Source organism: Triturus cristatus, chromosome 7 (assembly GCF_964204655.1).
Source record: "Triturus cristatus chromosome 7, aTriCri1.1, whole genome shotgun sequence".
Classification (NCBI taxonomy): Eukaryota; Metazoa; Chordata; class Amphibia; order Caudata; family Salamandridae; genus Triturus; species Triturus cristatus.
The window spans coordinates 1,858,665,280-1,858,678,843 of record NC_140590.1 but is presented as its reverse complement, the minus strand read 5'-3'; the positions used below and the strand labels follow the sequence as shown (position 1 = coordinate 1,858,678,843).

Sequence of the window (13,564 nt, the reverse complement as noted above, 5' to 3'; positions counted from 1 at the left end):
TTGGGTCACATAGACATCCGGGTACTTGTCTGTGCACCTGCCTCGCGCCCTTGCCCAATGCTTGGGTCATATATACATCTGGGTAGTGGTCTGTGTGCCTGTCTCGTGCCCTTGGCCAATGCTTGGGTCATATAGACTTCTGGGTAGTGGTCTGTGCGCCTGTCTTGCTCCCTTGCCCAATGCTTGCGTCATATAGACTACCGGGTAGGGCTGTGTGTTCCTTTCTCGCCCTTGCCCGAAGCTTTGCTCATTTAGACTTCCAGGTAGTGTTCTGTGCGCCTGTCTCTCGCCCTTGCCCCATGCTTGGGTCATATATATATCCGGGTAGTGGTCTGTGCGCCTGTCTCGCACCCTTGCCCAATGCTTGGGTCATTTAGACTTCCAGGTAGTGCTCTGTGCTCCTGTCACGTGCCCTTGCCCAATGCTTGGGTCATATAGACTTCTGGTAGTGCTCTGTGTGCCTGTTTTGCGCCCTTTCCCAATGCTTGGGGTCATACAAACTTCCGGTAGTGCTCTGTGTGCCTGTCTCGCGCCCTTGCACAATGCTTGGGTCATATAGACTTCCAGGTAGTGCTGTGTGTTCCTGTCTCGCCCTTGCCCAATGCTTGGGTCATATAGACTTCCGGGTAGTCCTCTGTGCGCCTGTCTCGTGCCCTTGCCCAATGCTTGGGTCATATAGACTTCTGGGTAGTGCTCTGTGCGCCTGTCTCGCGCCCTTGCCCAATGCTTGGGTCATATAGACTTCCGGATAGTGGTCTGTGCGCCTGTATCGCACCCTTGCCCAATGCTTGGGTCATATAGACTCCCGAGTAGTGGTCTGTGCGCCTGTCTCACGCCCTTGCCCAATGCTTGGGTCATATAGACTTCCGGGTAATGCTCTGTGTTCCTGACTCGCCCTTGCCCGATACTTGGGTCATTTAGACTTCCAGGTAGTGCTCTGTGCACCTGTCTCGTGCCCTTGCCCAGTGCTTGGGTCACATAGACTTCTGAGTACTGGTCTTTGCGCCTGTTTCGCGGCATTGCCTAATGCTTGGGTCATATGAAGTTCGGGTAGTGGTCTGTACTCCTGTCTCGCGGCCTTGCCTAATGCTTGGGTCATATAGACTTCCGGGTAGTGGTCTTTGCGCCTGTCTCGCGGCCTTGCCTAATGCTTGGGTCATATAGACTTCTGGTAGTGGTATGTACGCCTGTCTCACGGCCTTGCCCAATGCTTGGGTCACATAGACTTCTGGGTAGTGGTCCAGGCGCCTGTCTCGCGGCCTTGCTCAATGCTTGGGTCACATAGACTTCTGGGTAGTGGTCTGTGCACCTGTCTGGCGGCCTCGCACAATGCTTGGGTCACATAGACATCCGGGTACTTGTCTGTGCACCTGCCTCGCGCCCTTGCCCAATGCTTGGGTCATATATACATCTGGGTAGTGGTCTGTGTGCCTGTCTCGTGCCCTTGGCCAATGCTTGGGTCATATAGACTTCTGGGTAGTGGTCTGTGCGCCTGTCTTGCTCCCTTGCCCAATGCTTGCGTCATATAGACTACCGGGTAGGGCTGTGTGTTCCTTTCTCGCCCTTGCCCGAAGCTTTGCTCATTTAGACTTCCAGGTAGTGTTCTGTGCGCCTGTCTCTCGCCCTTGCCCCATGCTTGGGTCATATATATATCCGGGTAGTGGTCTGTGCGCCTGTCTCGCACCCTTGCCCAATGCTTGGGTCATTTAGACTTCCAGGTAGTGCTCTGTGCTCCTGTCACGTGCCCTTGCCCAATGCTTGGGTCATATAGACTTCTGGTAGTGCTCTGTGTGCCTGTTTTGCGCCCTTTCCCAATGCTTGGGGTCATACAAACTTCCGGTAGTGCTCTGTGTGCCTGTCTCGCGCCCTTGCACAATGCTTGGGTCATATAGACTTCCAGGTAGTGCTGTGTGTTCCTGTTTCGCCCTTGCCCGAAGCTTGGGTCATGTAGACTTCCAGGTAGTGCTCTGTGCGCCTGTCTCGCGCCCTTGCCCAATGCTTGGGTCATATAGACTTCCGGTAGTCCTCTTTGTGCCTGTCTCGCGCCCTTGCTCAATGCTTGGGTCATATAGACTTCCGCGTGGTGCTCTGTGGGCCTGTCCCATGTTCTTTCCAAATGCTTGGGCCATATAGACTTCCAGGTAGTGCTCAGTGCGCCAGTCTCGCGGCCTTGCCCAGTGCTTGGGTCTTGTAGACATCCAGGTAGTGCTCTGTGCGCCGGTCTCGCAGCCTTGCCTAATGATTGAGTCATATAGACTTCCGGGTAGTGGTCTTGGCGCCTGTCTCGCGGCCTTGCCTAATGCTTGGTTCATATAGACTTTGGGTAGTGGTCTATGCGCCTGTTTCGCGTCCTTGCCCAATGGTTGGTACATATAGACTTCGGGGTAGTGGTCTTTGGGCCTGTCTCGCGGCCTTGCCGAATGCTTGGGTCACATAGACATCCTGGTAGTGGTCTGTGTGCCTGTCTTGTGCCCTTGCCCAATGCTTGGGTCATATAGACTTCCGGGTTGTGCTCTGTGCGCCTGTCTCGTGTTCTTGCCCAATGCTTGGGTCATATAGACTTCCAGGTAGTGCTCTGTGCACCTGTCTCGCGCCCTTGCCCAATGCTTGGTTCCCTCATTACCCCACTGTGTGGTGCCATTTTATAGCTAGTTTGGCACATTGACTCTTCTATGTAGTGCTCTGTGCACCTGTCTCGCGGCCTTGCCTAATGCTTAGGTCATATAGACTGGGTAGTGGTCTGTACGCCCGTCTCGCAGCCTTGCCCAATGCTTGGTTCATATAGACTGCGGGGTAGTGGTCTGTGTGCCTGTCTCGCGGCCTTGCCCAATGCTTGGGTCACATAGACATCCGGGTAGTGGTCTGTGCGCCTGTCTCACGCCCACGCCCAATGCTTGGGTCATATAGACTTCCGGGTAGTGCTCTGTGCGCCTGTCTCGCACCCTTGCCCAATGGTTGGGTCATATTGACTTCCGGGTAGTGGTCTGTGCTCCTGTCTCGTGCCCTTGCCCAATGCTTGGGTCATATAGACTTCTGGGTAGTGCTCTGTGGCCTGTCCCGTGCCCTTGCCTAATGCTTGGGTCATATAGACTTCCTGGTTGTGCTCTGTGGGCCTGTCCCATGTTCTTTCCCAATGCTTGGGCCATATAGACTTCCGGGTACTGCTCTGTGCGCCTGTCTCGCACCCTTGCCCAATGCTTGGGTCATATTGACTTCCGGGTAGTGGTCTGTGCTCCTGTCTCGTGCCCTTGCCCAATGCTTGGGTCATATAGACCTTTGGGTAGTTGTCTGGGTGTCTGCCTTACACCCTTGCCCAATACTTGGGTCACATAGACTTCCGATAGTGGTCTGTCCGCCTGTCTCGCGCCCTTGCCCAACGCTTGGGTCATATAGACTTCCCGGTAGTGGTCCGTGCGCCTGTCTTGCACCCTTACCCAATGCTTGGGTCAGATACTCTTCCAGGGAGTGCTCTGTGTGCCTGTCTCGCACCCTTGCCCAATGCTTGGGTCATATAGACTTCCGGTAGTGCTCTGTGCGCCTGTCTCGCGCCCTAACCCAACGCTTGGGTCATATAGACTTCCAGGTAGTGGCTTGTACGCCTGTCTCGCGCCCTTACCCAATGCTTGCGTCATATAGACTTCTAGGTAGCACTCTGTGCGCTTGTCTCGCGCCCTTGCCTAATGCTTGGGTCATATAACAGACTTCCCAGCAGTGCTCTGTGGGCGTGTCTCACGGCCTTGCCCAATGCTTGGGTCATGTAACCTTGCAGGTAGTGGTCTGTGTGTCTGTCTGGCGCCCTTGCCCATTGCTTGAGTCACATAGGCTTCTGGGTAGTGGTCTGTGCATCTGTCTTGCACCCTTGCCCAATGCTTGGGTCAAATAGACTTCCAGGTAGTGGTCTGTGCACCTGTCTCGCGCCCTTGCCCAATGCTTGGGTCACATAGACTTCTCAGTAGTGCTCTGGGCGCCTGTCTCGCGGCCTTGCCCAATGCTTGGGCCATATAGACTTCTAGGTAGTGCTCAGTGCGCCTGTCTCGTGGCCTTACCCAGTGCTTGGGTCTTGTAGACCTCCAGGTAGTGCTCTGTGCACCGGTCTTGCAGCCTTGCCTAATGCTTGGGTCATATAGACTTCCGGGTAGTGGTCTTTGCGCCTGTCTCGCGGCCTTGCCTAATGCTTGGGTCATATAGACTTTGGGTAATGGTCTATGCGCCCGTGTCGCGGCCTTGCCCAATGCTTGGTTCATATAGACTTCGGGGTAGTGGTCTTTGGGCCTGTCTCGCGGCCTTGCCGAATGCTTGGGTCACATAGACATCCGGGTAGTGGTCTGTGCGCCTGTCTTGCACCCTTGCCCAATGCTTGGGTCATATAGACTTTCTGTGCGCTTGGGTCATATAACAGACTTCTATGTACTGCTCTGTGCACCTGTCTTGCTGCCTTGTCAAATGCTTGCGTAACATAGACTTCTATGTAGTGCTCTGTGCACCTGTCTCGCAGCCTTGTCCAATGCTTGGGTAATATAGACTTCTATGTAGTGCTCTGTGCACCTAACTCGCTGCCTTGTCTAATGCTTGCGTAGTATCTACTTCTGTGTAGTGCTATGTGCACCCATCTCACTGCCTTGTCCAAAGCTTGCGTAATATAGACTTCTATGTAGTGCTCTGTGCACTTGTCTCGCGGCCTTGCCCAATGCTTGGGTCATATAGACTTCCGGTAGTGCTCTGTGTGCCTGTTTTGCGGCCTTCCCCAATGCTTGGGTCATACAGACTTGCGGTAGTGCTCTGTGTGCCTGTCTCGCGCCCTTGCACAATGCTTAGGTCATATAGACTTCCGGGTAGTGCTCTGTGGGCCTGTCCCATGTTCTTTCCCTATGCTTGGGGCATATAGACTTGCAGGTAGTGCTCAGTGCGCCTGTCTCGCGGCCTTGCCCAGTGCTTGGGTCTTGTAGACTTCCAGGTAGTGCTCTGTGCGCCGGTCTTGCAGCCTTGCCTAATGCTTGGGTCATATAGACTTCGGGTAGTGGTCTTTGCGCCTGTCTCGCGGCCTTGCCTAATGCTTGGGTCATATGGATTTCGGGTAGTGGTCTATACACCTGTTTCGCGGCCTTGCCCAATGCTTGGTTCATATAGACTTCGGGTTGGGGTCTGTGCGCCTGTCTGGCGTTCTTGCCCAATGCTTGGGTCATATAGACTTTGTGGTAGTGCTCTGTGCACTTGGGTCATATGACAGACTTCTATGTAGTGCTCTGTACACATGTCTCGCAGCCTTGTCCAATTCTTGGGCGATACAGACTTCTATGTAGTGCTCTGTGCACCTGTCTCGCAGCCTTGTCTAATGCTTGCATAATATAGATTTCTATGTAGTGCTCTGTGCACCTATCTCGCTGCCTTGTCTAATGCTTGCGTAATATAGACTTCTATGTAGTGCTCTGTGCACCTGTCTCGCGGCCTTGCCCAATTCTTGGGTCATGTTGTCTTCTATATAGTGCTCTGTGCACCTGTCTCGCGGCCTCGTGATGGCGAATGCGTCCCTCACGCAGCATAAAAGTCTGCGTAAGGGACGCTTTCGCCATCACATTTGAGTGAAGCATATGGAAGATTTGTTCTCCTTGCCCGTGGTCAGCTTTGCCAGATTTATTCATGCAGCCACTGGGGTAACAAGTGTATCGACACAAGTTGTGTAAATTTGCAACTTTTCATCATTGCACTTAGATTTTTTTAGTTTCCACTAGGCATTGGTGAAGTACAACCTAATCGGTGTATGTTACAATTATTCATCGTGTAACGGGAAATTTTCTTGGATGCTCAGTTAAATTTATGTCCTCATGATGACCATGTAATCATACAAAGGTCGAAACGCCGTCGACGCAACTGTGGCCGCAATTAATGAAGGACGCATCGTCTTGTTTGTCGTTGTTTCAGTGTTCTGAAACTCCCCTCGCTATGTAATCCCTTCTGTTTGCCACTTGTCTGGTTTTGTATTTTATAACAAATGTTATGTGTACCAGTATATATTTCTGAGCTCAATGTTATAAACTTGCTTTTATCCACATATTGAATACATTTTGTATATTTTTCCAAATATTTCTTATATGGGCTTTTCTCTTATTTCTCCAATTTTACTTTCTTATGTGTGCATAATTGTTTTTTTCTTAAATAATTGAGTATTGCTATTGTTTGTATGTGAAATTGAAATTCTTACAATACCTTGAACCGTTGTTTGGACTAAATATTGATTGCCCCTGGTTCAGGTGTACAAGGCCGCCCCTGTTGTTGTTAATGACATTAATTTTGTTAGGCACGGGAGATTAAGTGATTTTCCCAGAATCACAGGAAGTTGTGCGTCTCTGCGGAGACTCAAACCCGGTTCCCCAGCTTCTAGGTTGACCGCTCTAGCCATTAGTCCACATCCTCTCCCAGTCCTTGTCCAATGCTTGTGTAATATGGACTTTTTTAAAAGCATTGACATGTATATACAATCAAATCTAACTAGGACAACAGACCCTTGGCGACAGCTAACTAGATGGGTAACAATTTTGCATTCCAATAGCGCATATGAAAAAGAGGGATGTGCGCGCTGTGGAGCAGATTAGTCTTGTTGGAGGAGAAGTCGCTGTTTGTTATAATGTACAATATGCATAGTGGCCAGAACCTGCTATATGGCAAAGCCATGTCATCACATACAAAAGAGCTTTAGTAAAGCATGTTACATCCGTCTTTAAATGAAGAGCAAGAGAAGAGGACAACAAAAAGGGCATGCAGGAGCATACTGATATCATTAAAAAAATACAAATACGGATTGGGCAGTGGGCCTGCTTACAGAGCAGCTTTAGCTTTACCACAATCATGCTGGTAGCCGTAGCCAAGGATAACGCGAGGTATAGATCAAGAGAACCTGTGCAATTTTCTTATATAAAATACATGTCCCATTACGCCCACAATTTGTTGATATTGTGTAAATGGCTGTTCAATGTTCCGATAGAGCTTTTGCACATATTATGAAAAAGGTGGACACTGCACTACGCCTAACTGTGAAGATCCGAGCCAGTAGTTACGCAGGTGGATTTGGTGATGGTTGTGGTGATAACTACGGTGCTTGGGAAGGTCATGGTGACTGAGGTTGTGCTTATGTCAGTGTTGGTTGTGTGAATGAGGTACTGCTTTTGGCGGTGCAGGTTATCGTGATTGAGCTAGTGCTTGTTTCTGTTGAGGTAATTGGCCCTGAGGTACTGCTTACTGTGCCGGTGGGGGTTGGTGTGATTGAGGTATTGCTTGTGGAGGTGGAATTTATGGTGACCGAGGTAGTGCTTATGCTGGTGGTGGTTGTGTGATTGAGGTAGTCCTTTTGGCATTGGTTGTTATAGTAATTGAGGTAGACTTATGGTGGTTTTGGTATGATCAAGGTGGTGCTTGTAGAGTTTGAGGTTATGGTGACTGCTACGGTGACTTGAGGTGGAGCTTATGCCAGTTGTGGTCGTGTTATTTCAGGTAGTGCGGTTGGCAGTGGAGGTTATGGTGCTTGAGCTACTGCTTATAGTGGTGGTGGTTGGTGTGATAGTGGTGGTGATTGTGGCGCATATGGTTGAGGTAGTGATCGGACTTGGGATGGTGGTGTTGACAGTTAAGATGTTCTTAGTCTTACACAAAGTGAGGGTTTCTGGTAATAGTACTTGTTACCACATTTTTGGTGGTGTGCCTCAGGATAGCACCTCTTTCAAGACATACGTATACCTAAAGTTTATTTTTCGTATAGAGCATGAGGCTATCACCCAAATCGTGCCATGTATCATCAAAGAAGATGGAACAGCTCATTCAATGGAACACAAGGACTCCGGCACAAGAGGCAGCATTTATGCTCCAACAAGTAAGTAGAGGTAGTTTGCCTTTTTAGAAATTCTGAAGACCGATGTCTTCCTGTGTATTACAGCTGTACTGAAGAATGTGCTTCTGAAAAATCAATATGTTAAGTGTGGGGGGGGGGAGGGGGTTGCTGAGGATTCACATATTTATAAAACATGATAAGAATCACTGAGCCCATTATTTTTCTCGTTGTTGGTGTGTTACACTTTACCATTTGTCACATAATTTGTCTATTAACCTTTTGTTGCTAATATGCCAGTTCATTCGGAGGTGAGATATATTTCAGAATGTCACCTGATGGTTACTTCATGTACACAGAAGTGGGCACAGAAACAACACTGTTTTTCCAAAGATGTTTTTTCTGGATTTTATACAGTTGCAATACAGAATCAGCCAGGTGTAATGTTTTTGGATTACATTTTTCAATACCAGCTTATATTAAACCTGTTTACATATTTCTATATCTACTTACTTCGATAGCGGTGCACAAGGTAGTAGAACATACATTCTAAACTTTAAATCCTCAATGAAGATAATTCAAGAATACAACTTCCAAACTTCCAAGAATGTTTTGAGATCCCTTCAAAGGTTTCTTTACTTTTTGGCTGGTTTAGACATTTCTATGACCTGGTGTTTCACATCTGTAGACATTACACTTTTTAATTTCCTAAAAATGTTCCTGGCCGCTACAGCTTTATAAATCCACATCTGTTCAGTTGCTCTTTGATAATATCTGATAAGTCGTTGAAAATTATCAGTTTTTCGATCATCTGTATTTCTTGCCCCACTATTAAATTAATCCTTTTCTGCACTTGACAACAGCAATCTGCAATTGTCAAACACCTCAGGTACATATGTATATAGCTACAGTCATAATCTTTCAGAGGATGAGTTTACATACCCCAATGGGGTTTAGTGTACAGCCGGGTAGCTTAATTGCTGGCCTTCAAAAAGGGTTTCCATCCTCCACCCTCTATGATTTTCATTTTTTACTGGCCAGTTACAACCGAGCTTCAAATATCTTCATTTGCTTAATTGGGATTACTTGCAAGTTTTGTCAAGTCACATACCTTGCTTTCGTCTATAATACATGAGGTAGAAATATTGTCATGGGCATAATCTGTACTGAAATACTGAACCGATGAAGGTAGCGAAAGAGGGTGTGGGTAAGGGGTGCAGCGACTGTGGCACAGTTAATAAGAGGGTGCAATCCTTTTGGGTAAGGAATCCTAAAAGAACTAGGGTTTGGCAGGGTTCTGAATGGTTGAATTGAACATGTCCTTTCTCATGTAATACCCCACTTAACTTTGTCATCAGGCCTGAAGTTAGAGATTTTTTTCAGGATCCTTTTAACAACCGGTCCATCTGTCTTGCTCCAAATACTGGTGTTTTTTCTACCTTTGTCATTCATGATAGCCTTAAGAGACGAGGAGTGGTATGCTCATAGTCGGCTCTTGTATTTTTTTTTTATGCTGATCGGTAAACAATACTTTAGCTCCAATTTCAGGAACTATACAGAAGCTACAACTATTGAATCTTGTAGGTCCTCTGCTACAGAACCAGAGCAAATCTGCAGTTACAATGAAAGAAAACTGCTGCGGGGTTGAAAAATCTATTCTCTCGCTCATTAACGTGGGTAATGCATAGACAACATGTGACAACTGAAGCACACTCAGTTTATACGATTTGTCTAAAGCAGCACACTCAGTTTATACGATTTGTCTAAAGCTGAATGTCTCGTATTAGAATTAAACAGGCTTGAATTTCAAGTCTTACACTACTGCCGTGCCCCGCTACATTCTAAGCATAAACAAAAAATAGCCTTGTTAACTTATACGAAAGCCTGTACCTTAGGATGTATCACATAAGCACCTAATAAAAGTCATGCCACACACCTCACTAGGGCTTCTGTGCGTTGCTTGCCACAATAACTGGAGGGCACCATTTTGAAACTTCTGTTAATATTGCAACTTATGAGCATAAAGTATAATATGTTTTACGTCTGCAGTTTTATTCCACAAGGAAAGCTAATTTTTGGTCTCTCATTACTCCCGCAGATGATCGGGTTTTTAAAAGGAAAATGAACTTTAAGGAGTCCGACAAATGTACAAAAAAAGCATTATTAATGGGAAAAGTAAAAAGAAAGGGGTTCCAGTGCTCTCAGAAAGAAACAGGCATGGTAGCAAAGATGTTTCATGGAAGTAATCAGGAACTGGCAGAAGAGAAAAGTGCTCCCTGTGGCAGCGTGTTTGTGAAAGACACATATACTAATTTATATCCAGGAATGGTTAAAGAAGTGACACTGGAAAGATATAATGAATGTGAGAGAGAGGCACACGACACAGCACTTGTTATGTACCCTCAAGATGGAAGGAAATTCACAAGTTCAAATTGTGAGCAAAACATCAGCCATGTGGAAGACCTTGAAAAGATGGACTCGGGATCAGGAATAGGGAATGTTAGTTCATTGTCTAATCAGTGCGCGGTCTACAACAAAACCTTCGATCAGTTGGAAAGTCAGATTGCCTTGGAGAGAACTCTCAGCGTGGACAGACCCTATGTTTGTGTTAAATGTTATAAACGCTTCCGCAATATGTGGAAACTGACTCGACATCAGGCCACACACAGTAAAGAAAAACCATATATCTGTGCCGAATGTGGGAAAACTTACAACCGAAGTGACAGTCTCTTAAGACACCAGAAATCACACACAGAACGCCTTATAGGACCATGTGAGATGTGGCCTACCAATGTATACGAGCACCAGAAGTGAGCTGTCTCTGGTCATACACCCAAAGCTAGCGTGCACTCAAGTTTGAGAAAAGGTAACAGGTATGATGCTCGACGCACAATAAACACAGTGGAGGAATGTTGGGTGGCCAGCAGTGACTACCCTGCTTTTATGACCACAAGGTGCTATTGTAAATATACACTGGAACAGTTTTTAGCCTCTGTGGGCAGTGTGCACAGCAAGGTCTTGAAAGAGGACACAAACAACAAGCATGAGCTACTGGATTTTTACACCGTTCATGAATAATGCCCCACACTGCTCTTAAATGGTAATAATATGAAACAGGACTGCAGTACAATAAACATAACTTTAAACTAACACCACACAATTGTTGCCACGGAGAACATAATATCATTACCTTGTTACTGACACTTGTAAAAAGATGTGATTTGTGGAGCAAATAAGACAAAACTCATAGTTCTGGACGTGTTGATAAGTACTAGGGCACAGATCGAGATTATTGCCACTGTGGGATAAATGAGGCACGGGTTACATGGATGTGATGATAACAATAATAACTTAATAATATAGTATTGCATATGGCACCTTTGCCATTTGCAAGTGCTGTGAATAACAAGCGGGTTTTACCCAGTTTAATCTTACTGAATCTGGCACCCTCAAAAAGATGCAAGGTTTAGTTGGACTAACGGCGCTAAGTTTGTAAAAAAATAAGTGCCAGGGCCCTCATCAGGAGGCCACCACAGCTTGCACCACACATTGCCACTGCCAGCGTTGCCAATGACCGTACCTACACAACTGCTAACCATCACACTCCTACAAGTGCGACATTTCAGACTGTTTGAGGCCCCAAAACTATAAGACAGGCTTGGGCGGCTGGTATTAGTTGTTTTTAATGTATATTGAATTGATAAACAACTGTTCTGTTCATCTTTTGAAAGCACAAACACGCTAGTATGTGGCAGCTGTCATAAGTTCCGGTGGTGACAATGAGGTGCTGGTGTCGAATACCGGAAACCACCAGCTCAAATTTAAGCAGTGATGACCTATAAATCATGGCGGAAGTCAGCAGCGAGTGCTTAACTCATTGGTCTGGCTTACCAGTATTTCCAAAATGATTTCCAGGACACACTGCCACATTGTATACTGGTAATTGTAAGTGGCTGACATCAATTCAAGTGATCCGCTCATCACTTTTTTCCAGTGGTGTGATGTCCTAAGTGCGACGGGTATACCCCGACATGGGTCTTGTGGACACTGTACCTCCGGACTGAGGCTCTACCTCACTGGAGAGATTTAATTAGACCAAAACCAACATGAGGTTGTTTGTGTTCCCATCTAGAAGGGACAGGCCTGGCTGTGTGGGCTGCACTTTTCCAATTAGGGCAGGGCCAAGACTTATTTGCAGAAGGTGAATTTCAGTCTAAAATGGCACTGTGAGTGAAAAACAATGGCTGGAATGTAGTCCAAGCGACTGCGAGTGGCTGAGACAAATGTAAGCATACCACCATTACCTTCCTGGGTGTTACAGTTGTAACCCAAGCGTGATACTGCTGTGTGCGAGTCTTCTGTTCCACAGCTGCCCACACTTCTTAATTAGGGTTAATTAATGAAGGTACATGGTTACCCAGCATGGATGCCTGTGTGTAGTTGTTAGATATTATCACATGATTAGCAGACAGAAATATGTCTTTCCTTCTCCCTCAATCACATGTTCCATGCATGTCAGAAGAGCAGCAAGAAGCAAGTTCTACTTTGTTCGAGAGAAAGACGTTCAGCTCTAGGAACATTACTGTGGGCTCTAGAATGTTGCTGCTCTTTGACTTTCGAGGACAACTGTTCCTACTCTGGGTGTTTTCTGTTCTCCAGTATTGGGGTGTCTTTCATAGATTCACATGCTTGAATATTCCCCGTCGTCGAAGTGGGAGTCCCACGGTACATAACAAAGCAATTGTAGTAATAACATAAGCCTATTAGGCCTACAGGAAAGAAAAAACCATAGAGTTTTCATGGATAGACAACTTGTCACCTTTATACCATATCACTGTCTTTATGTTCTAGGTCAAATCCAGCCAATCAGGCGTCCGCACCCTCTAGAACCCTCTCCCCAGAGACTCAGGCTCTCAGATTTTCTACCGCACGTCGTGTGAAGGGAGTCTCCCTGAGCTTGCTCAGTTTTTTTTCATCTCATATTTCACAGAGATTGAGTCTAGGATGTCTTCAACCAAGAAATCCCTCTTCAGACCTTGTGGGAGCTGTGGTAAACTGAGACTTCATTCTGAAGATCCTCACAAAAAATGTATTTATTGTTTGTATCCTGAACATTTGGTTAAGGACTGTAAAATCTGTAGAACCTTCTCACAGAAAACTTTGAAGGACAGAGAGGGGCGTCTCCTTCTGTGGCTACAGAAGCTGAAGACTTCAGAAAATCCTGTTTCTGATGTGGAGAGTGTGTCTTCTATCCAAACTGCTCCCTCTTTCAAGAGGTCTTCTGACTCTCAAAAAGTTTCTCCTCGTCCAAAAATGGTGAAGAAACAGCATGGAGAACCTTCAACTTCAAGAGGGATGATTTCCCCCCACAGGAGTCTCTCTGTTTCCCTGACGCCCCCGAGATCTGATTCTCAGGCGTCTAAGACTCCAGCTGCGCAGTTTTTACCTCAAAAACTGCCTCTCTCGTCGACGAGTTCATCAAGCCTTCCTCCGTCGACGAGAGCTGCTGTCGTCGCACCTACATCGACTACCTCGGCATCTATGTCTCTGAAGACGGCAATGATCATGTCGTCGGCGTCTTCACCGTCGACGCTGGTATCTGTGAAGGTGAGACCCATCTCGTCGATGTTGCCTTTAACTTCGTCGTCGACGAGTATCAAGCATAAGAAAAAGCAGACATCGTCGACGAGTGCTCCGTCGTCGAAGGGTGCTTCGTCGTCGAGAGCTGCTTCGTCGTCGAGAGCTGCT

General features: G+C 46.9%; 1 protein-coding gene across 6 annotated transcripts in view; it reads left to right on the top strand.

Moving 5' to 3' along the window:
- The window catches only part of LOC146813485 (uncharacterized), a 46,031-nt gene extending 35,058 nt beyond the window's left edge, over positions 1–10,973 (top strand). For 2 of the 6 annotated variants that reach the window (XM_085620272.1, XM_085620270.1), the window contains exons 7-8: positions 7,751–7,861; positions 9,915–10,966. In XM_085620272.1, coding sequence (XP_085476398.1) covers positions 7,751–7,861; positions 9,915–10,630 — 827 coding nt within the window. In that variant the 3' untranslated portion in view covers positions 10,631–10,966. Of the gene's footprint in view, positions 1–7,750; positions 7,862–9,914 lie in introns of all 6 variants that reach the window. The other 4 variants (XM_085620274.1, XM_085620273.1, XM_085620269.1 and 1 more) reach the window with 3 other exon arrangements.
- Positions 10,974–13,564: the final 2,591 nt, after the last annotated feature.